Source organism: Petaurus breviceps, unplaced genomic scaffold, assembly GCF_028583685.1.
Source record: "Petaurus breviceps papuanus isolate PSGF00001 unplaced genomic scaffold, PetGlider_PUasm1.0 90650, whole genome shotgun sequence".
Taxonomy (NCBI): Eukaryota; Metazoa; Chordata; class Mammalia; order Diprotodontia; family Petauridae; genus Petaurus; species Petaurus breviceps.
In genome coordinates this window covers 4,248,816-4,273,292 of record NW_027187299.1, presented here as the reverse complement: position 1 = coordinate 4,273,292, position 24,477 = coordinate 4,248,816, and the positions used below count along the sequence as shown (strand labels likewise).

Here is a 24,477-nt window from a genome sequence, read left to right as displayed (position 1 = left end):
TTAAGTCCTGATTATGTGCGAGGTTATGTTAGACATTGAAGGTGCAAATACAAAGACTGAAACAATCCCTACTCACAAGAAGGTTATATTCTAATAGGAAAAAACAAGAAGTGCATACAAAACACACATAACCTAAGTCTATTCAGCAAATAAATACAAATATATACAGGGTAGTTTAGGAGGGAGGACCTTAGGGTTTGGGGGGAACAGGAAAAGTTTCATGCAGAAAATGGTGCCAATGTCACCTTTTTTATGTAAGCAAAAAGTCAATTCTATCCTCTGTGGTCCTCTCTAACCCTTGTCTGGCCACGAATTGTTCCACTATCCATAGATGTGAAAGGTAATTTACTCCTTGCTCCTCTGATTTGTCTCTGCTATCACCCTTTGGGTCTACATTGCATATCCTTTGGAGTTTATCTTAGCATGAGGCATGATTTGTTAGATCTAGTTTTGTTAGAGCTAGTTTCTAGCAGACTGAAATGCTTAAAAAGAGAAACTCTGTGAGCCAGAGGCAATGACATAGTACACTGCAGGCATGGGGAATGGTCACTAAGTAGCAGCACGACTATGATCATGTTATTAAAAGAAAAGTTGAGGGAATTGATATGTTTAGATTGGAGAAAAGATGATTTAATAAGGCCATTGTGGCTGTGTCTGAATGGTTGTCTCATGGAGAAGAGAGTAGACCTGTCCTGCTTGGCCTGATAAGGCAAAAACAGGACACAATGGGTGGAAAATGCAAAGAGCTAAGCAAATTTAGGCTTTATGTAAAAATAAATGAGCCATCAGAGCGAGCCAATATTTGAATGGGCTACCTTGGGAGAAGCAGTGGATGCCTCACCCTAGGTCTTCAAAGGTTGGATAACCAATTACAGGGCAAATGGCAGAAGGGATTAGTAGGATGGTGTGAGTGGGGCTGGATGGCCCCTTACATCTCTCCCAACAGAGATTACATGACATTGGATGTGTCGTTGTTTTCCCTCTTAACTTCAGTCTCTTCCTCTATAAAATAAAGGAGTTGACCTAAATAATTTCTGAGGTCCAGCTCCAATATCCTATGATTTATTTCATGATCTTACAAGTGCCTCAATAGATGCTTATAATTTCCCATTAACTCTAACATAATGTTGATGCAGAATGTATGAAGGGAAACTCTAGATTAAAATTCCCTAATATTCATTTGTTTGGGTTTCCACACTCTTAAGAGAGGAGAAAATGACAAGTATATACTACCTGTATATATTGTGCAGCTATCAAGATTATAGATAAAAGGGAATCACATATACTGATGAATGTAATTAAGGTAGATGCCTAATAATAATTATATAGAGATGTCACAAATTGCATATGTATCATGGAAACTTAAAATAGGAACTGAAATCACATTTCTTTGGACAGAATTGGGTTTCCCAGATGAGTAATGTGAAAGTAATTCATTGCAACTAACATTAAGTGCTGACTGTGTATAAAGCACAATGCTAGGCAGAGGGAGAAATACAAAGTTAAGATAATGACATTACACTTACTAGCTGAGTGACCTTGGGCAAGTCACTTAACCCCAATTGCCTTGCCTTCTCTCCTCAAAAAAAAAAAAGTAATATGACATGTTGGCATTCCACTACAATGAACTATCTCACAGTTATAATTTGGCAGAAATAGCCGCTAATACTTTTCATTACAAAATATGAATCCAGTCAATGAAGTAAACTACAGAGGCTCTTTTCTAAGCACTTTTCTAAATCTTTCGAAAGTAATTCAACCTAGTATAATCAATGACTCAACTGGCTCTCTGTCACATCAGAGGGCAGCACCCTGCCTTTCCTGTTTCCATTCACCATTGGAGGATACCACCCAGAGATTTCTGGTTCTACTGGCTCTCCATTGAGTAAGAAGCTCGACTTCCTAAGGCTAATAAACCTCAGGCTGAGCTCGAACATCTGAATATATGGGAGAAAAGCAAGGCTCACCCTTTTGAACTGACCTTTTAACGAGTTTTAAATGAATCATAGTGATTCCCACAGTCTTGGTGTGGGAGTAGCCTAAGGCTTATGGTACTGTTTCATAACAGAACAGCTTGCTTGTCAAAATGCCAAAGTCTTTCAGTATTAAAAGTGTTATATGCACACAATGAGATGGATGGACAGAGTGACCATCCAGTTCCATCTTTTGGCTGTGGTGGTGGGGGCAGACAGGAAGGGGCACAAATCTGACATTATCATTAAACTCTACTCCTAGGAAGAGAAGCAATTTCAGCAGGTCATATGGACAAGAAAGGAGAAAAAGATTGTGAAAAGCTTTATAAATAAATACAAACTTGATTTCAGTCTCATTTCAATCTCCTAAATGCCACAATGACCTACTATGCATGTACCTCACTTTACGCAGATAAAAATAAATAAGTCCATAAGGAACTACTAAACTACGAGAGATGTAAATCCAGAAAGGGGAGAGTGATGGTATGTAATGATCATGCTGCCTTAAAAAAGAATCCTTCAATTGACAAAAGGAAAGCAGCCATACATTTATTTAAATAATAGCTTCCATAGTGCATTTGAAATTATGAATTTATGAAAATCCTCATTTTTCAAAAGTTAACTTATATAAAGCAAAGTATACATACAGTATTCCACCTCCCAAACAGCCACCTTTCCTTTCTGAAGGTCCTTTGCAAACTCTACGTCCTGTGGGGAACTAAATCATTCACTAATGCAATCACAAGCTCCCACCTTTTCATACCCTCCCTGCACCAGCGATCCCAAGCCCCTTGCTATCATTATACATCCCCACACTCGATCTTCCCCCTTCCTGGCTACTCCTTTAATCTCCCCTCCCCCAGCCCCATTAATGTTCCACTCTAAAGCTACCCACTCTTTCCACTATACTCTGCAGAAAACGTCCTCCGTGGGTAACAAACTCCTTCTTTTACCATTCCTTTCCTCTTCTGACTCTGAGCCCTGGCTTTCAACCAATGCCACATCCTCCCTGGTCACCCTGTGCAGCACAGATTGCACTCTCCCTCATTCTCCTCAAATCACCAGTCCAGGGGAGGGAGGGAGCAGGAACACTACACCATGCCCAATGTCACTGCCAGACTCTCCTCCATCACTCAGTGACCTCAGCTCCTTTGAGGTTCACCCAGTCCACAGCTACCACCTGGCCAGAATGCTAAAAGCTGCTGTCTACTCTATGATACTTCCCCGTAAATGAGTTGTGTCCCCGGCTCAGTCTTCCTCTTCTCCCAAAGGGCAGTTGGTGGCACAGGGGATAAAGTTTGGCCTGAAGTCAGGAAGATTTGAGTTTAAGACATTTACTGGTTCTAAGATCATGGCCAAGTCACATAACCTGTTTGCTTCGGGTTCTTCAACTACAAAATGGGGATAATAAAAGTACTTCCTTGCCAGGGTTATTGTCAGGATCAAATGAGAAATTTGTAAAGACAACAACAACAAACACTTAGCCCAGTGCCAGGCACACATCCTTCACCCTCCCCAATTCCTGACCTTACAGTAGGTGGACTTCAGCATATCCCACGTCTAATGCTTCCTCCAACACTCTAACCTCCTCACCTGCTTATTTCACACGACCTTCTCCTCCACCCCTACCTATCTGACCACTCCTTCCCAGTCTCCCTTGCAGGATCCAGGTGATGCTTCCTAACCACAAGCATCCCACAGGGATCTGTCCTAGGCCATTTCCTCATTTCTTCTCCCTCTATATTACTTCATTTGGATGCTCTCATTCATTCCTCTGGATTCAACTATCCCTCATTTCCACCCGGAGGCTTCCTCACTAAAATCTTACCTTCCACTTAGGAAGCTTTTCCCAATCTCCTTTAATAATTCTAGTGCCTTCCCTCTGTTGATCATTTCCCATTCTCCTGTATATATTGCTTTCACATAATTGTTTTCATGTCATCTGCTACGTTAGACTGTGGACTCCCTGAGGGCAGGGATTGTCTTCTTTGCCTTTCTTTGTACCCCCAATGCTTAGCACAGTGTCTGGCTAGAGAAGACACTTAATAAATGTTTAATGACTGACTACAAGGATATAACTGCTTCTCTGAACTTAAAAAAAACCTACCTACAAGAAGTCTGAAAAATTAAAAATAAATTCATAGAAAATATATAACAAATAATGTTCAGCAACATGAAAGGTAAATAAGGTAAATGAGTATAGGTTTGCAAATTATCGTATACAGTCAGGTCAGAATTAAATCTCCTAAAAGGTAGAAACCTCTTCAATTCTGTGACTGTTTGGTATAGGCTAAACATGCCAAAAGTATTTAATCATGGTTAAAAAAAAATCAGCTTTTTTCTTTTGCAGGCACACTGACAGTACAATGAATGAAACCATCAATAAAGGCAAAATCCCACACAAAGTTTCCTGTCCAATGAAATTTAGGGCTTCCCAGTAACACCTTGTCAGCCAATTCCCAGATGCCAGTCAGGTTCAGCCCAGTAATGGTTTTTTATGACATCCATAGTTAAGTAGTATTATGGAGATGTTGAGATGTCAAGAACTTTATACAAGAAAATTCACTGATAAGCAAATCTCATTCACAAAGAAGTCTCAACTTAGTTTTTTCCATCTAGCTTTTGCTACTGACAGGGAACAAAAGAAGACAGGAAAAAGATATTTTCGTTTTTAAAACTTTTACCCCAAATTTTATAAAGCATTCCGCTTTAAAAAATTCTATGGATGGGGCGGCCAGGTGGCTCAGCGAGTAAGAGCACCGGCTCCAGTGTCAGGATGACCTAGATCAAATCCGGGCTCAGAAACTCAGCACCACACCCAGAAATAATAACTGGCCGTGTAACCTTGAGCAAGTTACTTAACCCCAATTGCTTTAAAAAAAAAATTCTATGGATGCCAGTGTAACATTCTACCTGTTACTCCCATTGTTCTTTTCTGCTGATATATTCTTTTATACTACCTTCCCATGAAATTCCTCCTTGGCAATATACTTCAGTCTCTTTACACTCTCTGTTTATCTTTCCATTGACCTTAGGGTCAATTGCAATTGAAAGCCCAGTTCCTAGCTTTTGTATCTGTGCCTAGTTTACTTTCCATCTGTAGTGCTAATGCAACAGATAAATACTGATGCACTCAACTGATGTTTTGTCAATCTAAATACATGTTATGATCTGAATACAATTCTTTATTCACTTGATTCTTATCAGTGTGAATGACTAAAATGAGGTTTCAGATTGTTTTAACTTACTGAAGTGGACTTTTACTGGTTTAATATAAGTGCAAGAGATGTCTTCCTTAAGGAGAAACTTCAGGCTGCATTTTAATGTCGATATTATTAATTTTACTATGATATAACACTTTATATGAATAAGTATTACCCTTTTAATAACTTGCTCTGTATGGGCTAGAACCAAGAGTCATATTTAATATCATTTTAACTGAAATTCAAATATATTGTACCACTTCATGGGATTCCCAATTCTCACTAATTTGGCCTTCAACTTGTACCAGGCACCAGCAGCTAGCATTTATCTAGCACTAAGTTTTGCAAAAAAACAACAACAAAAAAAAACCAAAACATAGATCTTCTCATTTGTTCTTCACAGCCCTCTGAGGATAAGGTGATATTATTCCCACTTTACAGATGAGGAAACTGAGGCAAAGAGAGGTTAGGTGACTTACTCAGGAACACATAGCTGAGATGGGATTAGAACTCGAGTCTTTCTGACTCAAAATACAATACTTTATCCACAGACTTCTAATGAACGAAATGCTTTTTAATCAATTAATTTAGTCAATTAGTCAATAATATGAGCTTAAATTCTCTAAATCTCTCAGTCAATTATACTATCAGGATGTAGTCTACTGAGAAAAATAGTTGGGGAAAACCTGATCTCACTTTTTCTTCAAGGATACCCTCACTGCATATATATGAGCCACCATTCTTTTGCTTTGTTTTGCCTTGTACTTTCTTTTTTCCCCAATTTTTAAAAAACATTTTTATTTAAAGTTTTGAGTTCTAAATTCTATCCTTTCTTCCCTCTATTCCCTCTCCACCTCCCTGAGATGGTAAGCAACCAGATATAGGTTATACATGGGCAATTATGTAAAACATTTCCATATTATTCATTTTGTATAAGACAACTTGAATAAAAGAATACAAAATGAAAGAAAGTGAAAAATAGCATGCTTCATTCAGTCATCCTGACTTATATCTTGCCACTGAACCCACGTGGCTCTGGAGGAGAAAATGAGGCTGGTGACTCTGCACAGTCCTTCCTCACTTAAATCTAATTCTTTTGCAAGTCATGGCATCACCTTCCTGCTGCCATGGTCTTCTTCGAGAATGAAGGACAAATAATAACAAGAACATATAGATATTGGTTCTTTCTCTGGAGGCAGATAGTATGCTTCATCATTAGTCCTTTGTCATTGTCTTGGATCACTGTATTGAAAATAACTACTTCATTCACAATTCTTCAGCGAATATTTTGCTGTTACTGTATACAATGTTCTGCTTCTTTCTGTTCATTTCATTATGCATCAGTTCATGCAAGTATTCTAGGTTTTTCTGAAATCATCTTGCTTGTCATTTCTTACAACACAATAATATTCCATTGTAATCACATACCACAGCTTGTATAGCCATCCCCAGCTGATGGGCATCACTTTGATTTCAAATTCTTAGCCATCACAAAAAGAACTGCTAGATATATTTTTATACAAATAGGTTTTTTTTAACTTTTTTGGATGTCTTTGGAATACAGACCTAGCAAAGGTATTGCTGGATCAAAGGGTATACACAGTTTTATAGCCCTTTGGGCATAGTTTCAAATTACTCTCCAGAATGGTTGGATCAGTTTACAACTCCAACAGTCATTAGTATTTTGGTAGAACATTTAAATACCTAGCTTTAAAAGTAACTTTTAAAGGAGATTTTTCAAAAAATAGTGATGAAAGTAATTAATAAGCCATGATATAAATACATTTTATATTGTAGACTGAAGAATCACATATAGACACATATGTACATACACGAATATATAACTTTTAGCAGAATGAGATAGAGACAGTAGTTGTTTTATTCATCTGCTGTGTAAATAGGGTTGAGAGGACAAGCCATGCAAACTTCTTGCATAAATAAAACAAAACATGTTGCATTGGCCAGAGATATATTATGTTAGATCATGTTATCCAAAGACCATTAAAATTCACAGACCTTAAAGGAAACAAAAATTTCCCAAGTTCTCAAAGAACAAACTAATTATTACACAGAAGGCTTGTATTTCATGCCAATGCTACATAAGTCTTACAAATATATCAAAAGAAAAAGCACATTAAACTCATCTAACCCGATAAATAGTATTTCTCTACTTTAAAACTGAGCCCTATGTTCAACAATGATTCCTCGAATTTAGAGTTACAGTGGAATAATCCTCAGAAATGCTTTGATGATCAAGTTCAAAGTTTCTGTGCTTAGCCTAGCACAAAATAGCTAGGCACCTTTATCCTAAGCTGCTACACAAAAGATCCCACCGCTTTTGATTTCACCCTTGGTTCTTTACTGCAAAAACTAGCCCAATAGCATCTCATTTGCAAAATGTCTGCTTGATGGCACATGATCTGCCCTTCAGGGTATCAAAAGGACAACATCTGGCCAGTTGGTCTGGACCATCGAGCACAACCATAGAGGCCTCACAACCCATGGCTGGGGAAAATGGAACTATCTCCAGGACTCTGCTGCTAAGCCAACAAGAATACAAGCACACACTCTGACACTTTATAAAAGCATTTCTGTACAAAGCATAAATCTGCTAGATAGAAAAATGGGACACAGGATCTAAGACACAAACCTTAAGTACTTTACACAGCTTCTCCTGAGACATCAAGTCATTTTCAACAACGTCCTAAATGACCATCTCAAACTTGCACTCATGTCCAACAAAAAGCAAACATATTTCATTATTCACACTTTGTTGAAATATTTCACTCAATTGTTTCATGGAAGTTTTGCATGGTTTAGATAATTAGCAATGACAAAGAAACAAGAAAAACAAATAACCAAGTTCTCTAATAGCAGTATTTACAAGGCACTCAGATGCTCATAAACTAAGTGCTTCAGTGTTTGAGTAACAAATAGGTTTGTTTCTGAGAGCTGAGTTACCTTCTTGACCTCAACAGATTACCAGGTAGATTCACTCTGAATCTTAAGTTTGCTCACGATAAACTGTTATCCAATTATCCAATCAGAATAATCAGTTTTAGAAATTCAGCCCATTTAAAACACCAAACATTCTGCAAAGTCCCAAAATTAGCTCTACTGCACCACACATGAATAAAGGAGTATCAAATAATGAATACAACTTATTCTAATATAAAGAAGCACAAGGAACATTGTTACTTGTTTATCCTCTCCTGGAAATTCTGAAAGTACTTACCACTGTAATCAATTATGCTGCATAAATTTTACAAAAAGAAGACAGCTAATAAAAATACATTGAATATTTAGGCTAATATTTCCAGGTATATAAGGTGCCTGGTCTGGAACATTAAAACCAATCACTTCTCCTTTTCCATTATCTCTATTCTAAGTTCTCTTCACCTTTCCCAGAAACTATTGCAAAACCTTCCTGACTGGCTTCCAGTCTCTTCATTCCTTCTAACTACCACTGAATGATCAATCTTAAACCTACCTTCCCCTTCTAGTTTCACTGTCCCTAATATTTTTGCTAAACCACACTATTTGCTTTAAAAAAAAATCTCTCTATGCTGTTCTACATTCAAAAGTTTGCTAATGCTTCTCCTCCAATCTCTCCCTATCAACATTTTATCCAGACTTGGAAGCTCATCTCAAATATCACCTCTTTCATATTACTTCTGAGGATTTCTCAAATATGTCCCTGGAGAGAGAGGTTGGAGGCTCCGCTTGCTTTGCTTTAGACTAGGTCAATAATAGTATCAGCATTAATAATGATGATGATGGCCTTTATGCAAAGCTTTAAGGTTTACAAAGTGCTTTACAAATATCTTATTTGAAACAACCTTTCATTAAAGATTCTTTTTCAGATAGCAAAAGGGGAGGGGAGAAGGGAACAAGCATTTAGATAGCACCTACTGTATGTGCGAGGCACTGTGCTAAGCCATTATTTCATTTGATCCTCATAACAACTCAGGGACGTAGATGTCATTTTACATTTGAGGAAAATGACTTGCCCAGGGTCACACGGCTACTAAGCATCTGTGACCAGATCTGAACTCAGGTCTTCCCATCTTCAAGTCCAATGCTTTAGCCACTGTGCTATCTAGCTACCTACTTGCCCCTCATAGGCTTAGACATAAACTGAGTTCCAGGGCAGAGAAAAAAGACAATACAAGTTGCCCAGGTCAAAGGAAGAAGAGAATATAACCAGAACTGGCTCATCTTCCCCCCAACTCTGCCTTGCTCCTACTTTCCCAGCAGATTAACTCACTGGTAGAGTCCATATGAAACACCCATCAGAGACTGGGTCCCCACACAGTTCCATCTGTACTTTTGCCTGCTTGCTGAAGTAAACCTGAAGTTCTAACAGATCCACTCGTTGTCAATTCTAACTGCATTAAAGGTAGCATTTTGTAGCCCAGTTCATCTCTTCTACTATTAGATACCACCCTCCTTTTCTCCTTACTACACGTTCAACAGAAGGCCACTTCTAGACTCTAGAAATGGTACAATTCCTGGTAAAAACAGCTTTAGCAATTGCACCATACCCTTCTTTGTCATGGTTCCTCTGAGGATTCTGCAGCCCCAGAACCAAGGGTAGATTCTGACAGATTCTCACCCCAAACACCCTACAGGGTCACCAGAAGGCCTCGTTATCCTCTGCATTCACTAGGCACCCATTCTCTTGCATATATGGACACACAAAATCTTCCTCAATCTCACTAGCTGGACAGAACCTCTTCCTCAAATGAACTTCTATTTAAATATATTCATACATTTATAGAATTGGAGACAACAACAATAATGGTACCTAGCATTTATATTAGCATTTTATTTTTGCTTTTTTCTTTGAGGGCAATTGGGGTTAAGCAACTTGCCCAAGGTCACACAGCTAGTTTTTGTGTTAAGTGTCTGAGGCCACATTTGAACTCAGGTCAAATTAGTGCCACCTAGCCATCCCTATATAAACATTTTAAGTTGCAAAGTGCTTTACAAATATTATCTCATTTTGTCCTCACAACAACTCTAGGAGAGAGGTACTATTTAATATCATCCACATTTTTCAGATAAGGAAACAGAGGCCAAGGTGGATTAAGTGACTTGTCCAGGGTCATACAGCTAGGAAGTGGCAGGCAGGATTCAAAATCAGGTCTTCCTAAATCCAGGTCCTGTACTCTATACAATGCACTACCTAAATTCAGAGGGGAATAAAAGACCACTGCATTTTTATCTTTGCAGTCTCAGCACCTAGCATGGTAACACTGCACAAAGCAAATGAATGTCTACACATGTTTACCAAATTAAATGTGAGCACTCATTTTAACTTTCATACTGGATTATAAGCTTCCTGAGGTCAATGTCTGTCATTGTCATTCATTTTCCTATTCCTATCCAACACAGCTCCTTATACATAGTGGGCAAAAATTTAATGAATAAATTGAAGAAAGTCAGTCTCAATAAGATTAATACTTCAAGGCAACTAACCATATTGTCATCATTGGAAACTGGCTGACCTCTCAGAATTGTGTATGAAGGATGTATGTCCCCATGCAGCAGTAGAAGGTGTCCTTGACTGGGATCGCAGTGTGTTCACGGATTAAAAGGGCAAAACATTTAGGGGGTGAGAGGAGGGTGGGAGGGGAGAAGGAGCCTGAAAAACTAAGAAAAAGAAAAACAAACCATGTGACTGACTTACCCCTTGTTCATCAAGCTTGAGTAACTGTTCAGAGACTTTGGGGGAGTTCAAAGCCTGCCTTAGGCACTGAATGCTCAGCTCAGGAATGACATACTCAAGAACCTCTTTGAGAGGCAGGCCTCGTGCTGTGCCATGTCTTGCAGTGGAAGGTATGGCGTCTTCTAAAATTGCTCCTCTAAGTGTCGTAAGCTGTGGGGGAAAGCGCGAGACTTTGTTGAATATTTATAGTAGTAACACTTGGCCAGCCATCATTTTTAAAGTATAATTTTAGTCTTACATACACATCAAAAGTATTGGTGGAGAAAGGCTGTTATTACTTGGAAGGGGACAAGAGTGAGTAAAGTGTCTCCCAGCTCCTTTCCCCCACATCCTCCATAGCAAGAGAAAAGTCAACAACCAAAACTGTGCATTAAGATAGCAACAGCAAATGTCGAAGGAGAACAAGTCAGGCTAATCAGCGGTGGCAGGCAGGATGAAAAGGGAGGTGGACGAGATGTGGTCCAGGGACAATTCTGTGTTTCCACTTCTGAAGCACCTGGGGCAATTGCCCACTCTGTTTCCTCCTTGATCTTTCTCATCTCCAGTCTCTTTCTCAGTATCTCTTCCTAGTCTTTAGATCTACTTCAAATTTCCAGGGGCACCTACTAGCTGGTTACACACAGAGCTAAAGAGATCAGTGAAACCCATCTTGTAAAATCTGACCCCAAACACAACAATAGCCATATTTCAAACTAATCTCTAATCTGAATATATCTTCTTGCTATAAAGCAACGTAATGGAAAAAGTACTAGACTGGGAGTCAGGAGAACTGAATTGCAATTTCCTTTCTCGGGCATAAACTTTCCTTTGCAAAATCAAAAGACTGAATTAGTTGACTGTGAATCTAATAGTATGTAACAAATGGGGAATAGGCTTATGGTCTCACTGATCGAGGAACTCCAGGTGAGGCAGCAGTCCTCATCTACCCATGCAGGGCAGCTCTTTCACTGAAACATCATCTCAGAGAGCTGCCTAGGGAACAGATAGGTTAAGGATCTTGTCCAGGATCCAAAAGCCAACAGGGGTCAAAGGCCATACCTTAAACCCACATCTTCCTGACTCTAAGAGGCCAGGTCTCTCTATATAGTCATATAATATTGAATATTCAATAATATTCATATCACTTGTAATATGAGTCCTTACAAAAAAGGAACTGTATCTTTTGAATAAAGGAGGGCGGCTTAGAACAATGGGGACTCGAAATATATAGTGTGGCAATATGTGCATGTACTAAATGCTGCATGAGACTATGAAAGAATACCACAAAACTATTTCACATTTAGATTTTGAAATTTAGCTCATTCTGTTCCAAAATCACACCATTAAAATTAAATTAAATAGATTTCAGATTCTCCTATGAGAACAGGATCCAATGCAAGGAGTAGGTCTAATTCTTAACTCATAAACACAAACAAAACTTACTGTAAGGTTATTGTATGGTACCATTTCTGCAGTAACTGCAGTAATAATCACTAAAAGTATGAGACACATTTCAGTTCTTACAGAAAAATACATAGTTGGAATGACTGCTCTGACAAAAGCCTCTGAGAATATGGTTTTCACTATTGCAGGTTACCTATTTTTGTCTGCTGTGGTTTAAAATCATCTTAATCCGGTTTTTGCATATATCATGTCTCTTCAGAATGTCCCAAATCCTCTCTGCCTTTTGTTCTGTCCTATCACATAAGGCAGCAATCAAAATCATTATTCCTTAACACCCATGGACTTATACACATGCAATAGTTGCTAAAATTATTCCTTTCAACTACTGTGTGAAATAGGTGAGTGGTGTAACAGAGACATGTGTAAGCACAAAATTTTTGAATAATTTAAGAATAGAGAAGAGACAATTTGAGAACACCAGAATTCCCTTTGGGATAAAGGCCTAAGAGGGTGGGTTTTTTTGTTTGCTTTCTATTTTGTTTAAAAAAAAAAAAAAACAAACCTCTCACCCCAAGAATAATAAATGGAGAGTAGAAATACCTCACTGGTCCTGAAAGCTACCCGATAGTTGAATTGAGACCCTTCTTTTTCCTTAGTTTCTTCGAGCTTCTCTCTCCGGATGCTTACTGCAACAGGACCCAGATTTTCATCTATTCCAAAGTAGTTTTGGTGCTCTGTAATAGAAAAGAACAGATGTTCAAAAGAAACCAAAAAGAGTAAGAGGCAGAACTTTGGGTATCGTTCATCCAATCTCTGCAGCCAGCAGTCTCTTTGGTAGCCCTGGGTAGGCAATGATTGTCCAACACACAGAAGATTAAATTCCTAGGCTTGTAACAGAGATATGCAAACACAAATTACCTACAACTTCGTTCCTAGGAAGCAGGGAATCAGCAGGAATCCCTCAACCAGTCCTTTTTTATTGAGATTTAAAACTGAAACTCAGCACATCATTCACCACTAACAGACACCCCACATTCCAGGTCCGCACAACTCACAGCCCATGGGCTGCTTACAGTCTATAGGCACACCAAAGGATTTTGGGAGGCCCAAGAAAAATGTAGAAGCTGTTTTCCTCAACATTTTACTCGGGCAGCCAGAAATCCTTTGGCATGCTGCAGGTTGTGCAGGCCCACCATATTCTCAAGATTTAAGAACAGACAAAAATAATGAATAGAAAACTGTCACAGCAAGAAGTTTAAAATAAAGAGTGGTGAAATTACCTACAACATAGTAAAATGAATTAAATGGGCCTCATTATGAACCAGTCTTCTCTTTGGAAGAAATTGCTAGACCATTAAGTCTCTGAATCACATAATCTTATTCTGGAAGGGATCTTTAAGAGTCAGAGTGCCCAACCTCCCACCAGGGCAGGAGCCACCTCTATAGCATTCCTGCTAAATGGTTATCTTATCTCTCTCTCTCTGAACATTACCTGGGAAAGGGGGTTTACCTGAAGGAAGCCACCGCAAAGTAGCCACTTGCATTTTTAGAGAGCTTCAATAAATTAGAAACTTCTCTCCTATATTACAGTTCAACCATTTAGTTAAAAACCCATTTAGGAGTCATTTGGTACAAGGGACCATGACAGGTGCTCAGGGTACAAAGAAGAAATAAATTAGTGTTTAACCTAGAGGAGCTTTCAATCTAATAGGTTAAGACAGGTGACCCAAACAACTGGGATACATGGCAGATGCAGTAAGTACAAAGAAGATATATAAAAGGGCTTTAATTAATGTGAGAAGGGAGAAATGATTTTTTTCTCCTTTGGGGTGAAGGGAATTGGGAAAGGTTACACAGCAAGTGCCACATGGGCTGGGCTTTAAAAAGAAGAAAACTCAAAATTGGGAATGTGACAGGAGCAGATAGAGAAGACTGAATTCACCATATTATATAGACTGCAGGTGAAGGACAGGTCAACAGAGAACAGTAAACAGTCTAGTTTTGCTGAAATACAGAGCATAAGAAGGGAAGTAGTTAGAGGCAGCATTATATGAAAGATGGATTGGAGAGGGGAAAGAAAAGCAACATACCCAGAACCTGAAAGCTACCTTCCTGTACTTTCAACTCATCGGCCCTGCAGGAAGCAAGCAACATGGCCTTGTCTATCTTCAACCATAGCCTCTGTAACATTCAAAGTGAGGAATCATCTTTTCCCTAAGACATTTTTTGTCCAGGTTTAATATCCTCAGTTTTCTCTAATGTTTCTCATTTTCTGTAATTTCCAAAACCTCTCCAGTATGGTCAACCTCCTTTAAGTACATTTTAGTTTGTTAATATGTGTCCCTCTTAAAATGTGTTATACAAAAATAAGCAAGGTATTCCAGATTTGGTTCAACTATAACAAAAAAAAAACCAGTGGGACCATCATCTCCTCAGTTCATAATGAATTTATAGTCAACTAAAACCCCCAAGGTCTTTTCACATGAATTGTTGCCGCACCAGTTCTGTCTCACGTGTGTGTGTGTATATACATATATGGTTTTATTTAATCTAAATATAGAACTTCACATTTCTACATGCTGAAATTTTTCTTACTGTTCTATCATTTCAGCTGAGATTTTTTAAATGGAAAAAACTGGGGAAAATGGATTATTTTGAAGATTATAGATTTAAAAAATTTCTTGGTTATGCTAATGATTTTCTTCTCTCAGTCTTTGAAGCAATGATTCAAATTATTAAGAAAACAGAAATAAAGGATTCATTCAAGCAAAATAACATCTACACTAATTTGAGTAGACATTATTTGTGGCAGCTAATGAATGAAGGCAAGAAATTCTTAAAAAGCCATTAATTTACTTATTTAATACCTTCAACAAAGTGGGATTAATATTGGCACTATTTTCTAGGAACGAAATTAGACTGGTACAAGAGCCATTTAAATTATTTCAAGAACTGAAAAATAAATTACCTACTTAGTAAAGGCTTGGCCTTATATAGTACACAACCCAAAGGTCCTTTTAAAAAACAGGTGAGGGGCCAAGATGGTAGAGCAGAGGCAAGAACTCACCCAAACTCTCCTCAATTCCCCTTCAAACAACTTCAAAATAATGCCTTAAATAGAATATATGGAGCAGCAGAGCCAATAAAAGGTCAGGGTGAAACAATTTTCTAGTCAAAGACAATTTAGGTGGTCGGCAGGAAGGAAATGTCACACCGGGATGGTGGTCAGGCCCAGAGTGCAGCTCAGGCTTCACCTCGGCAATGCCAGCAGCAGGCCTTAGAGGCGGCTGCAGCAGCAAGCAGCAGCAGTTTCAGGAGCTCTCAGCCCGCACACAGAAAGGAAGTCAGACAACTGGTCAGAAAGAGATTACAGGGGAGCCTTTGCCAGTTCTGGGTTCATTACCCTGTTGCATTGCCCACGCAAGGCCAGGCTGTAGTTCCAGGGTGAAGAGGAGCACTAGCCTTTGCAGCTACAAGGTAGCAGGGGCACTGATCACAGTTCCAGGGTGGAGGAGAGTACTTAAGGTCACTCACAAAGGAGCAGAGGGCCTGGTCTCAGTTCTGAGACAGTAAGGAACACTAGCACTTGTGACCAGAGCGGAACAAAGGCCTGAGTCACACTTACAGGGCTAAAAGGAGAAATAGGCACAAGTGGCTGAAAAGGAAAAAAAAGTCCCTTCCTGGGTAAAGCTCAAAGCACAGGCCAGGAGAGCAATAACCATGCTTCTCCTTCAATCAAACCACCTTGGAAGCACTGAAAACTTACAGACCTCTCAGACTAGCGCTGAAAACAGCAGCATGAAACACCCAGAGCTCAGGACAGAGACCCTACCTGTCTTCTCCCTCTAGAAGAGTCTAACTTTAACTTAAAATTAAAAGTCAAGAAATAAACTGGAAAGTTGAGCAAAGAACAACCAAAAAGAAACTGAACCTAAAAAGTGATGATGATACCAGGGGAGAACAGGACATAGACTCAGAAAACAAAGAGGTAAAACAGTCAGAAACAAAGCCTCAAAGAAAAAGAATTAGAATTGGACTGGAAACAAGCCCAACATGAATTCCTGGAACAGCTCAAAAAAGAATTTTAAAAATCAGAGAGGTGGAGGAAAAATTGGGAAAAGAAATGAGAGTAATGTGAGAAAATTATGAAAAGAGAATTAACAGCTTGGCAAACACACACACAGAAGTAAATAGTAGTTTATAAAATAGAACTGGCCAAATACTAAAAGAGGCACAAAAAATTCACTAAAGCACTCCTTAAAAAGTAGAATTGGGAGGTGGGATGGCTAGATGGCACAGTGGACAGAGCACCGGCCCTAGAGTCAGGAGGACCTGGGTTCAAATCTGGAATCAGACACTTAACACAAAAAAAACTAGCCATGTAACCTTGGGGCAAGTCACTTAATCCCATTTGCCCTCCAAAAAGCCAAAAAAAAAAAGTAGAATTGGGTAAATGAGGAAAGTAGCACAAAAGCTCACTACAGAAAATAATTACTTAAAAATGAGAAGTGGTCAAGTGGAAGCTAATGACTTCACAGGACATGAAGAAATGATAAAAGAAAGACAAAGAAATGGGAAAAAAAATGGAAGAAAATGTAAAATATATTATTGGAAAAATAAGTGACCTGGAAAATAGATCAAGAAGATGCAATTTAAAAATTACTAGATCTAGAAAGCCACGATCAAGAAAAGAGCTTAAACATCATATTTCAAGATATTATCAAGGAAAACTTACCTGATACCCTAGCAGAGGGTCAGATAGAAACGGAAAGAATTCACTGATCACTTTCTGAAAAAAAATCCCAAAGTGAAAACTCGTAGGAATATTATAGCCAAATTCCAGAGCTCCCAGATCAAGGATAAAATATTGCAAGCAGACAGAAAGAAACCTTTCAAATACCATAAGATCACAGAAGATTAACAGCTTCCACATTAAAAGAAAAGAGAGCTTAGAACATGACATTCCAAAAGTTAAAGGAGGGAGGATTACAACCAAGAATAACCCACCCAACACAACTGAGTATAATCCTTTAGGGGAAGAAAATTGATATTTAATGAAATATTGAAATTTCAAACATTTCAAATGAAAAAGGCCAGAACTGAATAGAAAATTAAGCTTTCAAATGCAAGACTCAAAATAAATATATAAAGGTAAATAGGAAAAAGAAATCATAAGGGATTTAATGAGATTAAACTGTTTACTATATACATGTATATGTGTATTTTAGTCATATCGAACTCTTTAATAGCTCATTTGGGGTTTTCTTGACAAAGATACTGGAGTGGTTTGCCATTTCCTTTTCCAGCTCATTTTACAGATGAGGGATCTGAGATTAAGTGACTTGCCCAGAGAAAACTGGAAAGTAGTATGGCAGAAATTAGGCATGGACCAACATCTCATGCCATATACCAAGATAAGATCAAAGTGGGGACATGATTTAGACACAAAGTATGATATCATAAGCAAGGAAAGCAAGAAATGTTAAAGTTTAACGCTCAGACCTATGGAGAATGAATTTGTGACCAAACAAGAGATGAAGAACATAATGAAATGCAAAATAGATAATTTTTATCATAATCAATTAAAAAGGTTTTACACAAAGCCAATGCAGCCAAGATTAGAAGGGAAGCAAAAAACTGGGAAATAATTTTTGTAACCAGTTTCCTCTGATAAAGGCCTCATTTCTCAAATATATAGGGAACTGAGTCAAATTCATAAAAATACAAGTCATTCCCCAGTTGATAAATGGTCAAAATATATGAACAGGCGGTTTTCAGAAGTAGAAATCAAAACTATCAAGTCATATGAAAAAATGTTCTAAATCCCTATTGATCAGAGAAATGTAATTAAAGCAACTCTGAGGTACCAGTTCATACCTATCAAATTGGCTAATATGAGAGAAAAGGAAAATGATAAATGCTAGAAAATATGTGGGATAATTGGAACACTAGTGTACTATTGGTGGAGCTATGAATTAATACAATCATTCTGGAGAGCAATTTGGAACTATGTCCAAAGGGCAATCACACTTTTGATCCAACAAAACTACTTATGAGTTCTGTATGCCAAAGAGATCATAAAAAATGGAAAGGGGCCTACATGTACAAAAAAATTTATAACAGCTCTTTTTGTGATGCCAAAGATGGAGGGGCTGCTCATCAACTGGGGAATAGCTGAATAAGTTGTGGTATATGTTTGTGATGGAACACTACTGTGCTTTAAGAAATGCTTTCAGAAAAACCTAGAAAGACTTATATGAACTGATGCAAAGTGAAATAAGCAGAGCCAGAACACTGCACACAGTAACAGCAATATTGTACAATGGTCAACTCTGAATAACTTGGCTATTCTGAGCCAAATGCAATGAATGATCCAAGACAAATTCCAAAGGACTTAAGATGAAAAATGCTATCTGGAAAAATAAATGGTGGGGTCTGAATATGGATCACAGCATACTTTTTTTAACTTTATTTTCTTTGCAACATGGCTAATATGGAAATATGTATAATCTATAGCAAATTACTTGCCTTCCCAATGAGGGGGTAAGGGAAAGAGGGAGAGAATTTTTTTTAAAACCTAAAAATTTTACATGTAATTGAAAAAAAGTATTTTTTAAGTTTTAAAAAATGAATAAAGGCTACTCCAAAGCATATGATGAAATGTCAAGAGTGTTAATTTGCTTCTTACATAAATGAATGCAAATTAAATTTGGAAGTAAGAAGTGAAGTAAAAAAATGAAGCAGGGCTGGGATCTAGTCATTATCTCTTACCACTAAGATTACTTGCATCTATAAAACAATTAGGTTTCCAAATTTTAAAAAATACATGAAGAACAGAGAATTAAATAGATCTAAAAGTCATTCAATGATTTCTTTTAATGTACATTTTAAGAATGTTACTAAATGATCACTTGGCAAATGACTACATTAAGTCCTGGTGGGAATACCTTTCATGAACAATCAGCTTGAACCATATTTTCAGTGAAGTTAACATACATGACATGTCTGAGTGTTCACCACAAGTTGGATACATTAAGACTAATATAATGGAGAACCAGAAAAAATCATACATACAGTAACTATAACAATGTAGACAGAAGAACAACAAATGGAACAGCACTGAAAGTAGTGTGATTCTATTGACCAAGCTAGATTAAAGAGAAGAATTTTTAAAATGAAGTCCCTCCCTCTTTGTAGAGATGAGACTCTACAAAGTTGTGGAATATTGCAAATATTGTCAGTTACGTATTAGTTCATTGGATTCATTAAATGCTTTTTCATTTTCTTTCTTTTATAATCTTTGTTAGAAGCTATAGCTTGCTGAATAGAGGAGGAAAGGGTCTATTCGAAGATAAAGGTGATGTAAAACACAAGATAGCAACAAAAAGAAGATTTTTTAAAATGAGATGTAAAAAGAAAATACACTGGAATCTTCTGTAATCAGGTTCTGAACTACGAGATTCGCTGTATATGAGAGTGCCTTATAATGAGGTGTCTTAAACACTTCATTACCTAAATCCATTTGGACCAGGGCCTAAGAAAGTGTTTATTTATACCAAATTCTTCTTTCTATATCTAGCTAATTGTGTTGTAGTATGGTTTTAGTGTATTTGTACTAGTAATATTCCCCAGGAAGAACAAAGAGACCCATAACAGCTGACTTTTATGTGGAGATTTAAAATTTACAAAGCACTTTGCATATATTACTGCAGTTAATCCTTTCAAGAACCCTATGAGACAGATAATATTGTGCCTATTTTACAGGTAGGAAGTTGGTGCCCCAAGTTTAAGCGACTTGCCCAAGGTCACAAAACTAGTCCAAGCCAGGATTTAAATCCAGGTTGTCTCAGATTCCATGTCCAGTAGGCGATCTACTTGTAAAAGCAGACCAATAGGTGTATTTTAATTTCATGTATACCTACAGCTTGATTAAATAATTATTTTTAGATTACTATTAGCTTAGGCAGCTGGTGGCTCAGTACATAGAGCACTGGATCTAGAGTCAGAAGTCCTGAATTAAAATCCAGTCTCAGACCCTTACTAGTTGTGTGACCCTGTGAGCAAGTCACTGAATCTCTGTCTCAGTTTCCTTAAATGTAAAATGGGGAAAATAATAGCATAGAACCCTGGGCAAGTCACTTAATCTTTTTGCCTCAGTTTCCTCAACTGTAACAAGGGGATAATAATAGTACTTATATCACAGGTTGCTGTGAGGATGAAATAATTGTAGAAAGCACTTATTAGCACTGTCCCTGGTACATAAAAATGCGTACTCCCTTTCCCTTCCCCCTTATCAGGCTTAGTCATTTTCTGTTTAAAGGATTTGAAGCTAAATTAAAAAGAAGTTAGATTTCTTATGGTTTGAATTGGGTGAGGTTTGAGAAATAAGTTATACATAGCGAAAAAAAGATTCTGAAAGTCAATTTTGAAGGTGTCTATAAGGGTTCAGAATATACAGGTATGTGTGAAATTACATTACAATAATTTATTATGTAACGGTAACACAACCTTTTATATTCTTTCCTAAATATTAAGAAGAAGCATATGCTTCTCATTTCTTATTTCCCAATGCCCAGAAGCAATTTATATTACCATAAACTCTCAAATGCCTCCATTATGAGAAGGTTCCCTTAGCAGAGACAATCCAAGACAAGAAACCCTTGTGGCTCTTCCTCTGACTTCCTACTTCCTACACAGCCTTAGTCAATGCTACCACCACCCAAATACTACATGGGATGGTAGGATACTGTCTAAAAACGACTCTCATTTTCCCTTATTAGGAAGGGGCTATAAAAGAATGTAGGAAATGAAATTAGATTTAGGAGGCAGAGAACCACTCCTTGAGGGAGGGGAAACTGATCAGTACACATATGGGTTACCTGTGAGTTGATGGTCCAGTAATAATTCATTTACCCCAAAAACTACTTATTAGAGCAGCATAAACTATCTAGAAAAGAGCTAAGACTCAAAAGTATGTAAAATTAATGGCACAAAGTATAGACCAACATTTAAAATTATATGGGCAGCTAGAATTGATTTCAAATCCTACCTGCAGACATTTGTTAACTTTTATAACCCTGAGCAAGTACCTCAACACCTCTCAGACTCAATCCCCCATCTTTAAAATGGGGATAACAGACTCTACCTCACAGGGCTTCAGTGACAGTCAAATGAAATAAGGCAGGTAAATTACTCAGCAAATCTTAAAGCAACATAGAAATGCTAACTACTGTGCCATCAATAAATTCCAAATGAATAAGCCACCTAAACCTGAAAAGTCACATTATGAGGAAATCTGAAGGTGCTATCTTTCCAAACTGTTATTAATGGGTGAATTTTTAAATAAGGAATAGAGTCAATCATGAAAGACAGCAATTTTAATTACATAGTTTAAAAATTTTGATAATCATAATCAATGTAGCTAGAATAAGAGAATTATGGGGGGAGTGGAGAAATCTTTGTATCTAGTTACTCTGATGAAAGTCTTTTGAAAATATCTAGCAGGAGTGGGCAACCTGTGGCCTCAAGGCCACACATGACCCACTAGGTTCTCAAGAGTGTCCCTTTAACTGAATCCAAACTTCACAGAACAAATATCCTTAATAAAGGGATTTGCTTTGTAAAATCTGGATGCAGTCAAAAGGCTGCACCCAAGGACCTAGAAGGTTATATGTGGACTCAAGGTCACAGGTTCCTCATCATTCTAGGGAATTAGAATAATTCATAAATAATATGAATTTATTTATATGTATTTATATAAATATAAACAATAAATACATAAAATCAAGAGTCATTCACCAATAGAGAAGAGATCAAAGCACAGAATATTCACCCCATATGAAAAAAGTGGCCCCTAATTATTAATAAAAAGAAATGTAAATTAAAATTCTCAACCTGGGAAAAGAGAAGCCACCAAGAATGGAAAATAGGGGATAATAACCATGCCTCCACAGCCTAATTATTACACTATTATCCATGTAATGTAAAGAATTCCAACTATGTTGGATAATAAATTTTAAGGACATAATACAGAATAAAAGGAATGGGTTGGTTATAATCTTTATCACTGAAAGAAGTAGCCAGATGAAACAGAACAAAGATGGAGCAAAATATTGATGCTTAAACTTTAGCTGCCTGCAAAATTTACATCTGTGAAATAATTCATTCCTGATCATATTGGATAAATGGAACATCACTGTATTTTTATTATGTTCTCACTTCTGTCCCCAGATATCTTATAGGGATGAAAATATATGGATACTCTTCCTCTTCTTGGGTACTTTGCACTTGGATTATGGTCTAATCACTATCATAAAAGAAAAAAATCTCCAAAGTTTTATGCTTCAGTAGCTGTTTTCTATGAGGGCTGCCCAAGTTTTTAATTCCACTAAAGAATACAAGATGTTAACTGAATTTCTTCCAAACTCCAATTTTGCTGCTAAGTAATATCATACTTAACCTAGCACTTATACAGGATCTCTCCATACACTTTTTAAAAAGTGAACAGTGCCCACACCTTTGTCAGCACAACATTGCCTACACCTTCCTCAGTACCTTTGTAAGAGAGGCTCCTTTAGGAATATCTTTCATAAAAGATCAGTTTGTTAATCTGTATTGCAAGGACTTTTCTCCATATGGAGATGATAAGACAGGCTGATAAGACAGTCTTAAGGGGATGGGTGCATTCAGACACCCTGCTCACCTAAAGTTCTTCATTCCTTTAAGCTGATGATTTCCATCAAATTGCTAAGGACAAAAGGAACCAAATCCTTCTAAAGCAGAATGGAAGCTTTGATATAAGCATACCAGGAAATGAGTGTTGAGATGCTGAATGAAGGTTCATAAATTATGCAAATATAACATTACAAGATAAGAAACTGGTTAACAGAACCAATCAAAAGGCTATAGCTACATCTGAATGGCCACTCTCATACAAAGCCAAGAGACAAGACTAGAAGCTTTAGGAGCACAGCATTGCTTCCATTGTCTTTATGTCCTTGTTACTCTCAGTCCTTCAGTTTCAAAGAAAACCAATGATATCACCTGTGAGATCTAGACTAGCAAGTGAATTGTACCTAAGGAAGGCTCTGAGTCAGTCTCACACTCTCCAGCTCAGCGAACAATTCCACCAATGCTTACCAAATGCCTAACACCAGCACAGGAAGGGTGCTTAGGTCTTGGGGATACAACATTTCTAACCTAAAGAAGTTTACATTTGACTGGTGGGGGGGAGGAGAGGATGCAACAGGTACACAGATAAGTCAACAGAAAGTGACTTCTAGGGGAAGAGAACACTAATAACTAGAGGAAACAGGAAAGACTTCATATTGCAAGTAGTAGCTGAGTTCAGACTTAAAAGAAACTAGGGAACTCGAGATTCCAAAAGGTGAAGGTGAGGAAGAAATAGATTAATTACAGGCAGGTGGGAGAGGGGGGGTATTGAGACAGCCCAAGAGAAAGAACAGAGATAGCAGAGAAAACGTCCAATTTGAAAACCACCTAATAGGATGGTTTGGTGAAGGACTTTAAAATTACAGGTTGAAGAGTTATGTGTGAGGGGTACGGGGAGGTGTATGTGTGCATACACAGCACGCAAATCCTGTAGGCAATGAGCATCCTCTGAAAAAATTTTTAGTGTAAAAGTCACATGGGCAGGATTGCTTTAAAGGGCTATTAATTTGATAGCTGGGAGGAGGATAGATTACAGAAGAAAGAAGAGAGGAACACCAATTAAGAAGCTATTATGGTAGTCTGAATAAAAGGTGATAAAGCATTATGTAGGGATAGCTGGGTGGAGAAAGAGGGACAGAGGCCAGAGATGTTACAATGGTGGAATGTGAAAGTTCTGATTATATGGAAGCAAAAGGGGGAAGGAAAGCAAAGACAGTCAAGATTGACTTTGAACTTGTAAATCTCAGTGAACAGGACAGCAGTGGCTTAAGAAACAGGGAAGTTTGGAGGAAGGTAGAGTTTGAAAGAAAAAATTAGTTCTGTTTTAGACATGTTGAATTTAAGATGCTAAAAGGATGTACACCAGATTTCTGAGATTGATGGTAGGGGCATGACATTCAATGGAGCTTAGGGCTAGTTATGGAGATGTGGGAGTTATCTATAAAGAAATAGTAAAACTCAATGGAGATGAAGAAGAAGAAGAAGAAGAAGAAGAAGAAGAAGAAGAAGAAGAAGA

General features: G+C 37.7%; 1 protein-coding gene across 2 annotated transcripts in view; it reads right to left on the bottom strand.

The window, feature by feature from the left end:
- The window catches only part of SIPA1L2 (signal induced proliferation associated 1 like 2), a 255,321-nt gene that overhangs the window by 80,573 nt on the left and 150,271 nt on the right, over positions 1 to 24,477 (bottom strand). For both annotated transcript variants that reach the window (XM_069064868.1, XM_069064869.1), the window contains exons 5-6: positions 12,891 to 13,024; positions 10,869 to 11,057 (exon numbers count right to left, since the gene is read on the bottom strand). In XM_069064868.1, coding sequence (XP_068920969.1) covers positions 10,869 to 11,057; positions 12,891 to 13,024 — 323 coding nt within the window. The remainder of the gene's footprint in view (positions 1 to 10,868; positions 11,058 to 12,890; positions 13,025 to 24,477) is intronic.